At 35.8% G+C, this 13,867-nt stretch overlaps 1 protein-coding gene across 2 annotated transcripts in view; it reads right to left on the bottom strand.

Annotated features, from left to right (window-relative positions):
• Nucleotides 1-13,867, bottom strand: part of CAS1 (cycloartenol synthase 1) — an 84,413-nt gene that overhangs the window by 43,691 nt on the left and 26,855 nt on the right. For both annotated transcript variants that reach the window (XM_089989531.1, XM_089989530.1), the window contains exons 7-11: nucleotides 5,312-5,500; nucleotides 4,261-4,374; nucleotides 4,037-4,159; nucleotides 3,816-3,938; nucleotides 3,644-3,742 (exon numbers count right to left, since the gene is read on the bottom strand). In XM_089989531.1, coding sequence (XP_089845657.1) covers nucleotides 3,644-3,742; nucleotides 3,816-3,938; nucleotides 4,037-4,159; nucleotides 4,261-4,374; nucleotides 5,312-5,500 — 648 coding nt within the window. The remainder of the gene's footprint in view (nucleotides 1-3,643; nucleotides 3,743-3,815; nucleotides 3,939-4,036; nucleotides 4,160-4,260; nucleotides 4,375-5,311; nucleotides 5,501-13,867) is intronic.

Genomic DNA, 13,867 nt, shown 5'->3' with positions numbered 1-13,867 from the left:
TTTGATCCATCTTAAGAGCATTGAGGCACTTGAAGCATGTAATTTTAACAAATAATCTGTATACAGCCATTCAAGTTACAAAACTAAATGGTATAAAAGGTTAGGTATACAAAACTGCTCATGTGCATACACAAAAGTATATGAATACATATATATGTACCCTGATTGCAGCCATGGGTTGGAATCAGATTTGACCCAAGCCATGTCCTATATATATATAGGATTTCAAATTTATTTTAAGATGTATATGCAGTTTCTGTTAGGCACATTCATATTTGATACATGTGTAACCAGTTTTTTTATCATGCATTGGTTCTAATACATAAGCATGTTCAGATTTAATGCATATGTTGTGGTTGATGTTTAACCCTAGATTCTAATTAAAGAATGCATGTTCAGAATTTTTACACATGCAGTTTTTATCATGCATTAATCTTCCTTTCAATTAACTGTACATATACATGTGTTGAGGCCAACTGATATCAAAGGAATCTAGCCCAGCCGACTGTTATCAGCTGACTGCTGTCAGCTGGGCAGTTTCAAAAAAAAAAAAAGCTACATGTATATATGAAATTCGATCTGTGAGTTATTTGACTTTTCCGAGACTGACATATGATTGTTTATTAGACTGTTATATGACTGTTTAATGGACTGTCCTATGATTGTTTATTGGATTGTTCTTCGGACTGTTATGTGACTGGTTTTCGGGCTGTATTTATAACTGTTCAGGCTTATTAAGTGTCGCTGAAATGCATATTGCATATACCTGTTTATGTTTATAAAGTGTCACCGAAAAAGTATGTTAGATATGACTACTTATGCTTATAAAATGTTACAAGAAAGCATGTTATATAAGTGATCATGCATAATTTCTGCATTTTAGATACATGTTTTTATGCATGATCTGTCGAAAAAATGAATTAAGCACCCATTCTTGTCAATGTTTTTCGAGAAACTGCTTTAAATTTAAAAGGAGAAAAAAATGCACATTCTAGAGTCTTCCTGCGTGTTTTAGAGTATTTCAATTAGCGTGGAAGTCTTTGATTAGTATTCTAATTAGTTTAGAAATGGTTGTTTTTGGAAATACATTTTTAGTAGAATAGTTTTTAGAATTTTTCAAAAATTAACAAGAGTTTTTAGAAAATCACGTTTTAACCTAGATTTAGGATTATAAATAGTATTTTTCAAGATCGAGGGGTCGTCCTCCCTTTGGAAAAAATGCAGGTGCTCTTCTCTCCCTTTCCTCTTCGTTTCTTCTCTCTTTGCTCTGTTCGATCATTGGTTCTCCATATTCTCTTCCCTTCAATCTTGATTTTATCTTTCTTCGAACCCTTGCTTTCGTCGGTGCCTTCTTGCCTCGTCGTCGGAGTACACATTCAACCACGGGAGCGGATGTTTCTTCTTCTCAACCCTTCCATCGGAAGCGAGCCACGAGGTTTGTTTCTTCTCCCCCCGTTCTTTACTTGTTTTTGCACGTAGTTAGAGTTAATTATTTTTTTAGCACAGATTAAACATGATTTTTTTATTGCATACCGCGTAAATCTGATTGTCATTTTTAGCGTAGGATAGAATAAATTAGATTTATTTATTTATTTTTTTAGCACACCCTGCTGTCATTAATCTGCGTGTTTTATCTTGGACCAGCGTCAATCACGCATTCCAGCGTGATTGTCGTTGACTGTTAACGGCCTGCATATTTAGCGTAGTGGCTGCGTAGCATAGTTAATACTAATTAGTGTTTAAAATTTTAGATTAGGTTCAATAGTTATTTAATTTGTTTGCTTCAGAATTTTTTTGTCGTGATATTTAGTTAGATTAATTTCCGTTTAACTTTTGATTTGGAAGTTGAAACAAAGACTTAGCATCCAGCGTCAATCACGCAGCACGCTAATTGATGCTGATTTGCATGCTTGAGTTGAGTTTTTTTATTGTTTCACTTAATCTGTTTTAGAAATAAATTTTTAGTTGGGTTCATGTTTTTTGTTATTTAGTTATTGATTAGTTAGTATAAATGTTTTCAGAATTAGATTAAGTAGAGTGTTAGTGTTTCACGCCGATTGACGCAAATCACACACCAGTGTGATTGACGTCAATACGTGAATTACTTCTTTGGTTCAACAATATTTTATTTTTTGTGTCTACTTAAAATCATAGTTCATTAGTTTAATACGTTTTGCTGAATTAACCTCTTTCTTGTAATTCGTGTGGTCTAGAAATTTTTTTTCACATTACAATTACAATAGCTCATAAATTAGTTTATGTTTTCCATTAGTTAATTTTCTAACTCAACATTAGGTTCTTTAATTAAAATTAGTTTCGTTTATTTCATATTAGTTAGACTAGATTTTTGTACATTTCATGTTTTTTAAATTAGTTAATTAAGAATCTAGTTGGCTTATTTAACGTGTTTCTTGAATTAAGTTAGTTTGTTTCATAGTTGTTAATTAGTTTGTTACATGTTAGTTTAGTCGTTACCTATGTTGTCAAAAGCGCGTCTACGCCGTCTAGGCGCCCACTTAGGCGTTGGGCGCCACCCAGCTCTATTAGGCGAGCTAGCTAGTCGGGACCCAGTAATAAAAGTAACACTCGTCGATGAGTGGTCTCTGGTGTCCCGACATTAGATGAGTGGTCTAATGTTCCGAAGGATGTTTCGGTCGAGGGCTAAGCTTGGAACTCAGTAATAAAATACAACTTATGTGCTAAGTTACCATGAGAACCCTACTTGACATCGAGAATTCTAATCCGTTTTGAGTATCCGCAGGCAATAGTAATAATAAGTGGAACATAAATGCATGTGTGCATCATAATAGGGACATGCATATAAAAGAGAACTTTATTAAAGATAATAAATTATTTATGCATGTGCACTGAGATTATGCATTTTCCTGTTATGCATTAGATCATGCATATTTATTTGTCCTGAATGATTAATTGCATGATATTGCATCTTGTCGCATGGTGAGTATTTCATACTGCTTAATTGATATTGTGCAATTATTCTATTAGTATTTATTTAAATTATTGCATGAATTCTATTTGCATTCTTTATGCTTATTTGTTTTATTAGAGGGATTTATACGCAGAATTTCTTGAATTCTGACACCCTACTTTTGGTGTTTTACGCAACCTCAGATGCCCAGTGAGGTGACTTGCGCATGAGAGGAGCTACGAGAGGACGACATGACTGTTTGATAGATTCTATAGACAGTGTGGCGCTTTCTTTTTATTTTCCTTTTATGCACTCTGATGTTTTTATTTAATTGTCTCGTGACTATCATTTTTTAATTAATAAAGTTAATTCAGTTTGGGTTTGGATTGAAAGATGGGGTGTAAGATCTCTTGTGGTTTGTCGAGTTTCCTAGTTGTTGTAGAACTGTAAAGGCCCCGCGTCTCTGAGAAGATTTTCGCAATTGATTTAAAAAAATATTTTCCGCACTTTTTCTTCGGTATGAGTTGGGGTCATTACAGAAAATAATAACAATGCCACTATGTACATCAAAAGAAAGAAACAAGAATACAATGGAATTAAACCATCACATAATTTTGAAGAGCACATAACATAGCCAGTGCAAGACCTGTTATAATGTGAAAAGACAATAACACTCTTGAGTATAATAACATGCTCAGTCTAATAGGAACTTGCCTGTAAAGAGAGAATCACATTCACAGCATCATACAACTGTTCTGCCACCAAAGGTTCTCCTACCATTTTTGATGGTAATTTTGAAAGTAGAAGAACAGCCTACAAAATAAAAAGGAAATTTACCATAATGACTTTATAAACAACTAGCATGTGCCATACTAAAGTTTGGCACCTTCAATCCTTCTGAAGTGCAATCAGAGATAGGCCATCCGTGGTCAGCTGTTGAGAAAGGCCATGCACCTTTAGATATGTGACGATACCAGAAATTAAGGTCACCAGGGCAATTTTCTAAAACCTTTAGAACAAAGAAGAAAGTCACAACTGAAAGTCTAGGAACATTAAGGTCAGGTTAAAATGTTTAATTATGACAGGAATGAAATGGGAGAGAAAGACCTGTGAATTCTTCATGAAATCATGTGCTTTCTTAAGAGCCATTTCACAATCCTCGGAAAGGTTAGTTGAGATTATTGCTTGAACAGCAAATGCAGTATCCCATAATTGACTGCCATTATAACCCTGCAAAATATTATTTGGAACGATAGATACAATTAAGTTCTTGAAGACTAATATAGGCTCAAGCCAACATGATTGCATTATTGAAAACTAAGTTTGGTTACCTTCATTTTCATGCCATCTTCTGCAACCCATAAGTAATCTGGTATTCTTGGAAGATGCAATTTGAAAGCCTCTGAATGTGGGTCTTCCACCCAGCAACAAAGCATATTCAAGACCTAATAATTTAAATAACTTGTTAGCCATGTCTTGGGAAAGAAATTCAAGAAACCTAAAAATGACTTAGGAACCCTATGATAACAATTTTATTCTCGATGAAAGGTAAAACTGGGAAGTCTACTCCAAGGTTAGTGGAATGAGAGACAGAATAGAGAAGTAAGAGAAGGAAGCAAAGACCTTTCTGTACACATGGAAGTTGGAAGTGCAAAGTCGATTGGGAAGTAAATTGGAGAGCATTTAGGAAAGTGTTCCTTAACATGGGAAGAGTCCGCAAAGTATGATTCTAATGAGGGAATCAGGTTTACAATCCTGAAACAAGGTAGCAAGCTTCTTATATTTGGAAAGCACCGTTCATAAGGAACAGGACGTGCTTCTGGTATGGTTTTGGAAATGCCATGATTTACACTTCTAAAGCATCCTTATCAAGTAGACTGGCATCCAGAAACCTGGTGCAGTCTATTTTGCTGGCAGGCCTATTACTAGAACCTAAGATATATGGAATTACAAACCCAAGGTAGAAATCTTGCTGCATTACTGGTCTATCCATTTAATAGTTAGGCACTGTAACTGTAAAAAAGAAAAAAACTCGCAAAATGCATCCAATCATAAAAAGGAGTATCAACATCTTAGGTTTCAATAGGAAATGGCAATGCTAACCACTCACCAATAGGACGAGAAACTTTAATGCAATTGTGCAAGCATGAAGAAATGCTAAGGCACTGTCATGCAGACTAGCCAACTTTGCTGATTAAGGATCATTATAAACTTAAAAATGTATCAACTTGTAATTAGTTGTTAATAATGAGAAAGAACAATGAAGGTATTATTGGCAGCACATAAAGAAAGAGTGCTTGTTTGTACACCAACTCTTCCTACAGGAAAGGAAGGCAAATTCAGTGAATAACTATAGACTGTAGCATGTTCAAGGTAACACACCTTGTTCACTGGACCAATGCAGATATACCGAGTATTTTCATCCTCATAGTGTATATGCTGCATTACAGTGCGGAGAGCCTTCACCCTCAAAATGGACCCAGGCCAATGCATCAGAATTGGTTCACCAATCTTGTGAAGGGTTGCCCAAAAGATGTCCTGTATGATTGGATGTGGATAGTAGAGATCCTCCTGCAGCAAAAACAAGTACAACACAACAAAATTTCAAGGAAATATGGCAATTAGGAAAAGACATGATAAACACTAGCATCAAGAATTAGACAAATATATAAAATGCAGAAAATTCACCGACTTCAAAATAGATTTTTAATATGAAATCTTCTGCAAAATCTCATGGGCGTAACTTGGTGGGTTATATGTGATCCATTCTTGACAGACCTGTGGGTGCGGTTCGGGTTCAAATTTTAGACCCATTTTAGGAATGGGTCAGTTCTTGGGTAAAGAAAATATAGACCCAAACTCGTTTGTGCTCAACCTGATTTTATGCCCAACCAATTGGTTTTGTGCAATTTGTTGCCAGACCGACCTGAACCCATATTCATCTTTTACCTGAACCGTTTTGGATCCAACCCATCTAGTTTTTTAAAATATATACAAAACTAGGGACATCAATGAATCACATTTTATCTGATATCCAACCAAATCCATTTCTGCTCAGCTGCATTTGGTAAGCCAAAACCATATCCAATTATAATCGGATGCGGATATGGTTTTTTATTTTTTGCAACCGAATCTGCAAATATCCTAATTTGATGGATATCCAAATCCGTTTACGTGTAAAAAAGTAGATCCGGTATGAGCATTTCACCATCCGAATCCGAATTTGAATGTGAATCCATTTAGCCAACATCCGATTAATCGAATATGGTATTGGCCACATCCAATCCGAACCGTTTATATCCCTATACAGAACTGACCCATACCCAAATCCAGCTTGTACCCAACCTGTTTCATACTTGACCTGGTAGAGAACTAAACCAGTTCATGCCTAAAGCAGTTGTAACATGATTTTAACCAAACTTAGATCTGATTTGCTGCCTATCATTATATATGAAAACAACATTAGTATTAATACTGTTACTTATCTTTATGAATCAGAGGCAAACTATAAGAAGATCAGCAAGCATTTCTCATGCAGCTGATTATATAGATGAAATGCAACCCTACCAAACAACAAATAAGAGGTATGCTAGTTCTGCAGACTTTATTGTGCTATTCTTCCAGAATCAAACATCCCATCGACACATTTGTGACCTATGGGTCATTTTTCACTGAATAACTCTTTATGGCAACCATACAGAATGATAAACAGCCTCGATTTTATGCTGAAAACAAAGATAATACATGAGGAACTGAAGCTATGAGTGGAGAAATTGAGGCTTCACACAAGTGTAGCACATGAAAGGCTAGTGGATAGACCTTATGGCAAGAACATGGTAGGTTCCAAGTGGGTTTACAAGATAAAACATAGATCTGATGAAAGTATCAAGGCAATCTGAGATCCTAGGATCTCAAATCCCTGTATTTCATATCCTAATATCCGAACAACTTGAGATCCCGTGATTGTATCCGAATTAGACTAAAAGATTGGATTCCTAATCCAATGTTTGATGCCATTAAGGATTTGAGAACAGTTTCTTGTATGCACCTAGAAGAGTATAAATTAAAAACTAAAATTATTTTTGCATCAATGTGAGATGAGAGAACTGCTTATTTATATTTTCTACCATATATGATGATAGTGAAACCTGTAACTGCACACAAGAAACTAAGCAAAATGTGAAAATCAAACTACTAATAGTGCACCCAAAAAACTGATCATTAACCAAAATTAAACTTTCAGTTCCAAGCATTTAATTTGTCATGTTTAAACTTTAAAACCTGGCACACACTAAATTCTGATCACCCTAACATCTTACAGTTATCTTGCATACAAATGGAAAAAAATCGTTTGAACCTCAATTTTTAACTGATGCTTTTGAGTCTGGGCTTGGCCCAGGTTGTAATGAAATACGCGGAAAAGAAATGTATGTCCTACAATGGACATTCACACATAGAAATCAAAGAACAAGTCAAAAAGAGGACATACACAAAAGCCAATAATGGCTAGAAATCATAAGATTGTATAAAAGCACTAAAGGGCTTGAAGAAGCCACACTTTACAAAGGGGGAGACCCCACTTATTTATAGGCAAGAGAGGAGTGAGAGAGGGTTAGAGAAAAGAGAGAGAGAAGCACCATTGGGAGACCCAACAAGGTGTCGTTGGGGGCCCAACGACTTTATTGGGGCCCCCAATGAAGGTGCATTTAATGCACAAAAAGGAAAAAGAAAAAATAAGGAAAAAGAAAAAGTAAAAAACAGAAAAAGACTATACTGCCCCTATCGGGCAATTTTACAAAAATACCCCTTATCGGGTATGAGTGAAATATACTTATATATATATATATATATATATATATTTATTTATATATATATATAAATATATTGATTACATGTATATTTTAACACCCCCCTCAAGCTTTACGGGGATAGAACCGAAAGCTTGTTGAGAAGAAACATGAAACGAGGAGCAGCAAGAGCTTTAGTGAAGAAATCCGCCAACTGGTACTCGGATGTGACGTAGGGCAGTGCTATGGTTCCTTTTAAGTATTCATCTCGAACATAGTGGCAGTCCATCTCTATGTGTTTAGTCCGCTCATGGAAGGTGTGATTGCTTGCAATATAAATGGCGTTTTTGTTATCACAACACATCTTCGAAGGAGTAAAGATGATTACGCCCATATCATTGAGGAGACTTCTAAGCCACACAAGCTCCATGGTTGTAGTGGCCATTGCACGATATTCCACTTCTGTTGAGGATAATGACACCTTTTGTTGCTTCTTGCATCTCCAAGAGATCATAAAATCACCTAAGAAAACACAAAAACCTGTAGTTGAGACTCTATCATTGGGGTTTCCTCCCTAATCAGCATCAGTATAAGCAATTAAATCAAGAGATGATGAAGAGGAAAGAAAAACTCCCTTAGATATGGTGTTTTTAATGTATCTGACTATTCTTAAGACTGCACTCATGTGCACAGTTGTAGGTGCATGTTGAAACTGACTGACTGAGTGAACTGCATGAGCTATGTCTGGCCGAGTGATGGATAAGTATGTCAGAGCCCCAACAAGTTGACGGTAGGGAGTAGGATTCTCGAGAAGTATTCCATCTTCCAACCTTAACTTTGCATTGATGACCTCAGGGGTTTCTGCCTTCTTATCATCGGAAATTCCGGATTTGGAACAAATGTCAGCAGCTAGTTTCATCTGAGAGAGAATATACCCTCGGGGAGAGTAGGCTACTTCAATACCTAAAAAATATCTTAAGAAACCAACGTCAGACATGTCAAAATTTTCTTTTAAAACTTTCTTAATATCATGGATTCATTGTTCATCACTTCCAGTGATGATCATATCATCAACATATAGTAGTAAAATAACTACTGAAGACCCTGCACTTTTCACAAACAACGCAGTGTCAGTATAACATGAACGAAAATTCAAACTAGTCATTACACTGCTAAATTTGTCATGCCAAGCCTTTGGGGCTTGCTTTAAACCATAAAGTGCCTTTTTGAGTTTAAGAATTTTGTTTTCACCAATAGATACTCCTGGTGGAGGATCCATATAGACCTCTTCACTTAGTTCACCATTAAGAAATGCGTTCTTAACATCCAATTGATAGATAGGCCATTTTTTAACGGATGCAACCACAATAAGAGTCCTAACACTAGTCATTCTAGCTACGGGAACGAAGGTTTCTTCATAGTCTATTTCGTACTCTTGAGCATATCCTTTGGCTACCAACCTAGCTTTATAACGTTCTAATGACCCATCACTTTTCGTTTTAATTTTGAAGACCCATCTACATCCAATAGACTTTTTTCCAGTGTGTAATGAAGTTATTTCCCAAGTCTTAGCCTTTTCAAGGGCACTAAGTTCTAGTTTCATGGCTTCAACCCATTGAGGAATGTTTTTGGCTTCATTATAGTGCGATGGTTCATGATAAGAGTGTAATGCAATTAGGCATGCCCTATATTTAGGTGTTAGGGACTCATAGGAAACAAACCTATTAGGAGGATTGGAGATTCGGCTAGATCTCCTTAAAGAGATTTCTTCTATGTTGGAACTTTGAGAATATTTTTCCAAAGCGCTTATGGGAGTTTCTTGACCACGCCTAGTATAGGTTTGAATTGACCTATTTTCAAAATCATTACTTCCATTTTCAAAATTACTAAGAGGGGTATCCTCTAAATCATTAGGAACATCCTCAACGTGAGGAGTCACATCTTCTTGAGAAAGAAGATCAAATAAGAAAGCATATTCACTTTCATCAATATCTTTGTTTTTCTCAAAACCGTTCTCATTTTCTAAAAAGGTAATATCTTTGGATACATATAGTTTGTTACTTTTGGGATCGAAGCACCTAAAACCTTTTTTATTTTCTCCGTATCCTAAGAACACACATTCTATAGCTTTGGGAGATAACTTATCTCTTTTATGTGTAAGGACAAAACACTTACACCCAAAAATTCTTAATCTATTAAAATCGGGTGTTCTTTCAAAAAGTTTTTCATATGGAGATATATTTTGTAGAGATGAGGATATCATTCTATTTATCAAATAAGTGGAGGTTAAGGCGGCTTCGGCCCAATAGCATTTTGGAATTTCTTTGGAAATGAGAAGAGTCCTAGTGGTTTCCAAGATGTGTTTATGCTTTCTCTCGGCTAGACCGTTTTATTGGGGAGTCCTAGGACATGACCTTTGATGACAAATTCCATTGGTTTCCAAATATTCTTGAAATTCATTTGACAGATATTCTCCACCGGAATCGGATCGAAGAATGGAGATATTAGTTGAAAATTGAATTTTGACAATCATATGAAATTTTTTAAAGAAATTAAAAACTTCGGATTTTAGATTGAGAAAATAGATCCACACATATCGAGTGAAATCATCAATGAAAGTAACATAATATGAGTATCCGCTTTTTGATATGACCGGAGAAGAACCCCAAACATCCGAATGAACTAATTCAAAGGGTCTTTTGGACACAAATGTTCTCTTTGGAAAGGGGGTGGATTTCATTTTTCCAAAAATACAACTCTTGCAAACAAAATGTTTCTCATTACAAAATTTCTTTCCAAAAGGAAAGGAGTACATTTTTAAGAAGCTTGGATGTCCAAGTCTTTGATGCCAAGTTTCTATATTTTTATCTTGGACATGATTACAAAATGATTTAGTGGGAAGTTTCGAATTGTTCATGTAGTAGAGATCTCCCCTCCTATGGCCTTGCCCAATCCGCTTCCCGGACTGGAGATTCTGTATAGAGCAATCCTTGGTTGAGAAGGAGATTTCACATCCATGATCACATATTTGAGAGACAGATAAAAGATTTAAATTAAGTTGAGGTACTACTCTTACATTTGGCACAAAAAATCTTTTGAAAAGTCTAAAGTTCCAAAACTTTTAACTTGTAAAGAGGTACCATCGGCGGTGGAAACAAAAGAATTTTTGGAGTTGCTACATACATTGGATAGTCCATTTTCAATAGGAGTCATATGAAAAGATGCTCCAGAATCAAGAATCCAAGAAGGCGTACCTGGAGGAGAAGAAGAGGCAATGGCGGCTCCCGAAGTTGACGGCGATTTGAGTAGAATTTGAAGTGTTTCGGATAGTTGAGCAAGGGAAAAGGACTCTTTCCCTTTCATTGGCTCCTCCTTCTTTTGAGGGATTTCTTCAATAATAGCAACTTTACCTTTTGGAGGTTCATTTATCTTTGGACAATTAGGTCTTATATGACCCGGTTATTGACAATGATGGCAAATGGCTTTCCTATAATTGCCATTATAGTTATTTTGCCTCCCAAAGTGTGGAGACTTATATGCTTTCATATGATTGTCGGGTTTAGACACGGCAAGAACTTCATCTCCTCCTTTAATCATGCCAAGACGTGTTTCTTCTTGGCATATTTCGGCAATGGCATCTTCCAATGGAAGCGGTTTTGATCTATGAAGAAGGGAGGACCTAACTTGTTCATATTCGGGCCTAAGCCTATGTAAAAATTGGAAAAAGTGTTCTTTCTCCATTTGTTCTCTTCTCATTTCCACATCTTCACTTGATACCCATTTGGGTTCAAGAAGGAATAGCTCATCCCATAAAGGTCCAAGAGTGTTATAGTAATCTCTTACACTCATTTCACCTTGCTTAATGGTACGGATTTTTTCTTGGATAAAAAATTGACGAGCAAGGTCTTTTTTGGTATACATACCTTTCATAAAGAACCATGCTTCATTTGCTAGGCGGAATTTAGCAATGTTGGCGCAAATCTTTAGCTCCACATTGTTCATGAACCATGCAAGAATTTTTGCATGCTTACTTTCCCAATCTTCTACCTTGGATTGGTGATCTTCAAAAGCCTTCATGCGAGCATTTCCTTCTAGAGCTTTTTCTTGATCACCATCAATTTTCGTAAGTTGAAGTTGAGGTTCCCTAATGGTGCCCATAACATATCCCCAAAGCTTTTTACCTTTGAGGTTGTTCTCCATGGCGGCGGCCCACATCATGTAGTTAGTACCATTGAGCTTGAAGGAGAGATCAATCTTTTGTTCTCCTTCCATTATAAAATCAAGAATGGAGGACAAACAAAGAGAGAGATAAATCTAGACAACTAGCTATAAGAGCACAACCAAGGCTCTGATACCATGTAATGAAATACGCGGAAAAGAAATGTATGTCCTACAATGGACATTCACACATAGAAATCAAAGAACAAGTCAAAAAGAGGACATACACAAAAGCCAATAATGGTTAGAAATCATAAACCTTTTTTTTTGCAGTCTTCTTTTGTACATTATGATTTCCTTGTGCAGGTTACTTTTCTTATGATAAATGTTACACGAGTTGATGTGATTGCTTCAACTTAGTAAATTTGAAAAAGTCAAAATTCTTTTTTTTTGTCCACAAGGGCTCTGCTCATCTGGTAGGGGCGACTTGTGAATGTCACCAAGTTAACCGGACGTCACAAGTTCGAAACCCACAGGTGGCGTACCTTGCCGAAAGGTCGAAGCAAGTGTACTCCCCGGTGGGCAGGAGGGACCTCAAGGGTTTTACCAACCGGAGGCCAGCCAATGTGTGGCCGGTGATGGGGGAGTTCCCTTGGACTATCCAAAAAAAACATTATTTTTTTGTGAATTTGAATAAGAAAAATAACAACTCGTAAGGAATACATTTGGAGATAGCTTTTCAAACTTAAAATTAACAAAATGGGTAGAAATCATAAACATAAAATTTTCAAGTAGAAGTTGAGAGCTAAGCTTACCATTTTCTCCCCTTGTTCCCCAAAGCACTAAAGGGCTTGAAGAAGCCACACTTTACAAAGGGGGAGACCCCACTTATTTATAGGCAAGAGAGGAGTGAGAGAGGGTTAGAGAAAAGAGAGAGAGAGAGGCACCATTGGGAGACCCAACAAGGTGTCGTTGGGCTCCCAACGGTCACAATTGTGACCGTTGGGGGCGCAACGACTCTTTGTTGGGGCCCCCAATGAAGGTGCATTTAATGCATAAAAAGGAAAAAGAAAAAATAAGAAAAAAGAAAAGAAAAAGAAAAAGAAAAGAAAAAGTAAAAAACAGAAAAAGACTATACTTCCCCTATTGGGCGATTTTACAGAAATACCCCTTATCGGGTATGAGTGAAATATACTTATATATATATATATATATATATATATATATATATATATATATATATATATATATATATATATATATATATATATATATATATAAATATATTGATTACATGTATATTTTAACACAGGTCTTATCAGCTAGGTCAAAATGAGCCAATCAAAACGTGGGAAAAATTTTAATTTTTGACTTTTAAATTCGAATAAAATTTGGGTTATTTTCGGGTGAAATTCGGAATTTGATATTCGTGTAATATGTCGTTGGATGTGTCTCAACATGCCGAGCGCAACGGTATGTTACTTTTTCAAATTTGAGTTCCGGTTGGCCCAGAAATCAATTTTTTTCGAAAACGGAGCAGTTTGTCGGATTTGGATCGGACTGGATCCAATAGTTTTTATCCGAATTAATATGGATATGGACTCTATCCAAGACCAATATTAATCTGGATTTGGTCCAGCCTAAATTTTATTTGGATTTTAGAAGATGAATTTGGATCTTGGATCCGGATCCAAATCCAAATTCATGCTCAACTATTTTATAGCTTTAAATTCATTAAAAGGCTTCAATTTGGAGTTAATTAAGGCTAAAAAGCCTTCCTAGTTAATTTGGCTATTTTTGAAAACCTCTAGATAATTATTAATTATTAATTATTTAATACTAAATAATTAATTAATTTTATTCAATTCCGAATTTTAATTATATGTATGATTTGGACTTCTTAAAGGAGTCCTTGTACATGGCTTAGAAGGCTAAAGAAAGTTTTGGAAAGACTTTTAAAGAAAATTGAAAACTTTTAAAAAAGGTCAAAACA

Source organism: Nuphar pumila, chromosome 15, assembly GCF_984573655.1.
Source record: "Nuphar pumila chromosome 15, dmNupPumi1.hap1.1, whole genome shotgun sequence".
Lineage (NCBI taxonomy): Eukaryota > Viridiplantae > Streptophyta > Magnoliopsida > Nymphaeales > Nymphaeaceae > Nuphar > Nuphar pumila.
The sequence above is the reverse complement of the archived record's forward strand: the minus strand, read 5'-3'. Positions and strand labels throughout refer to the sequence as shown.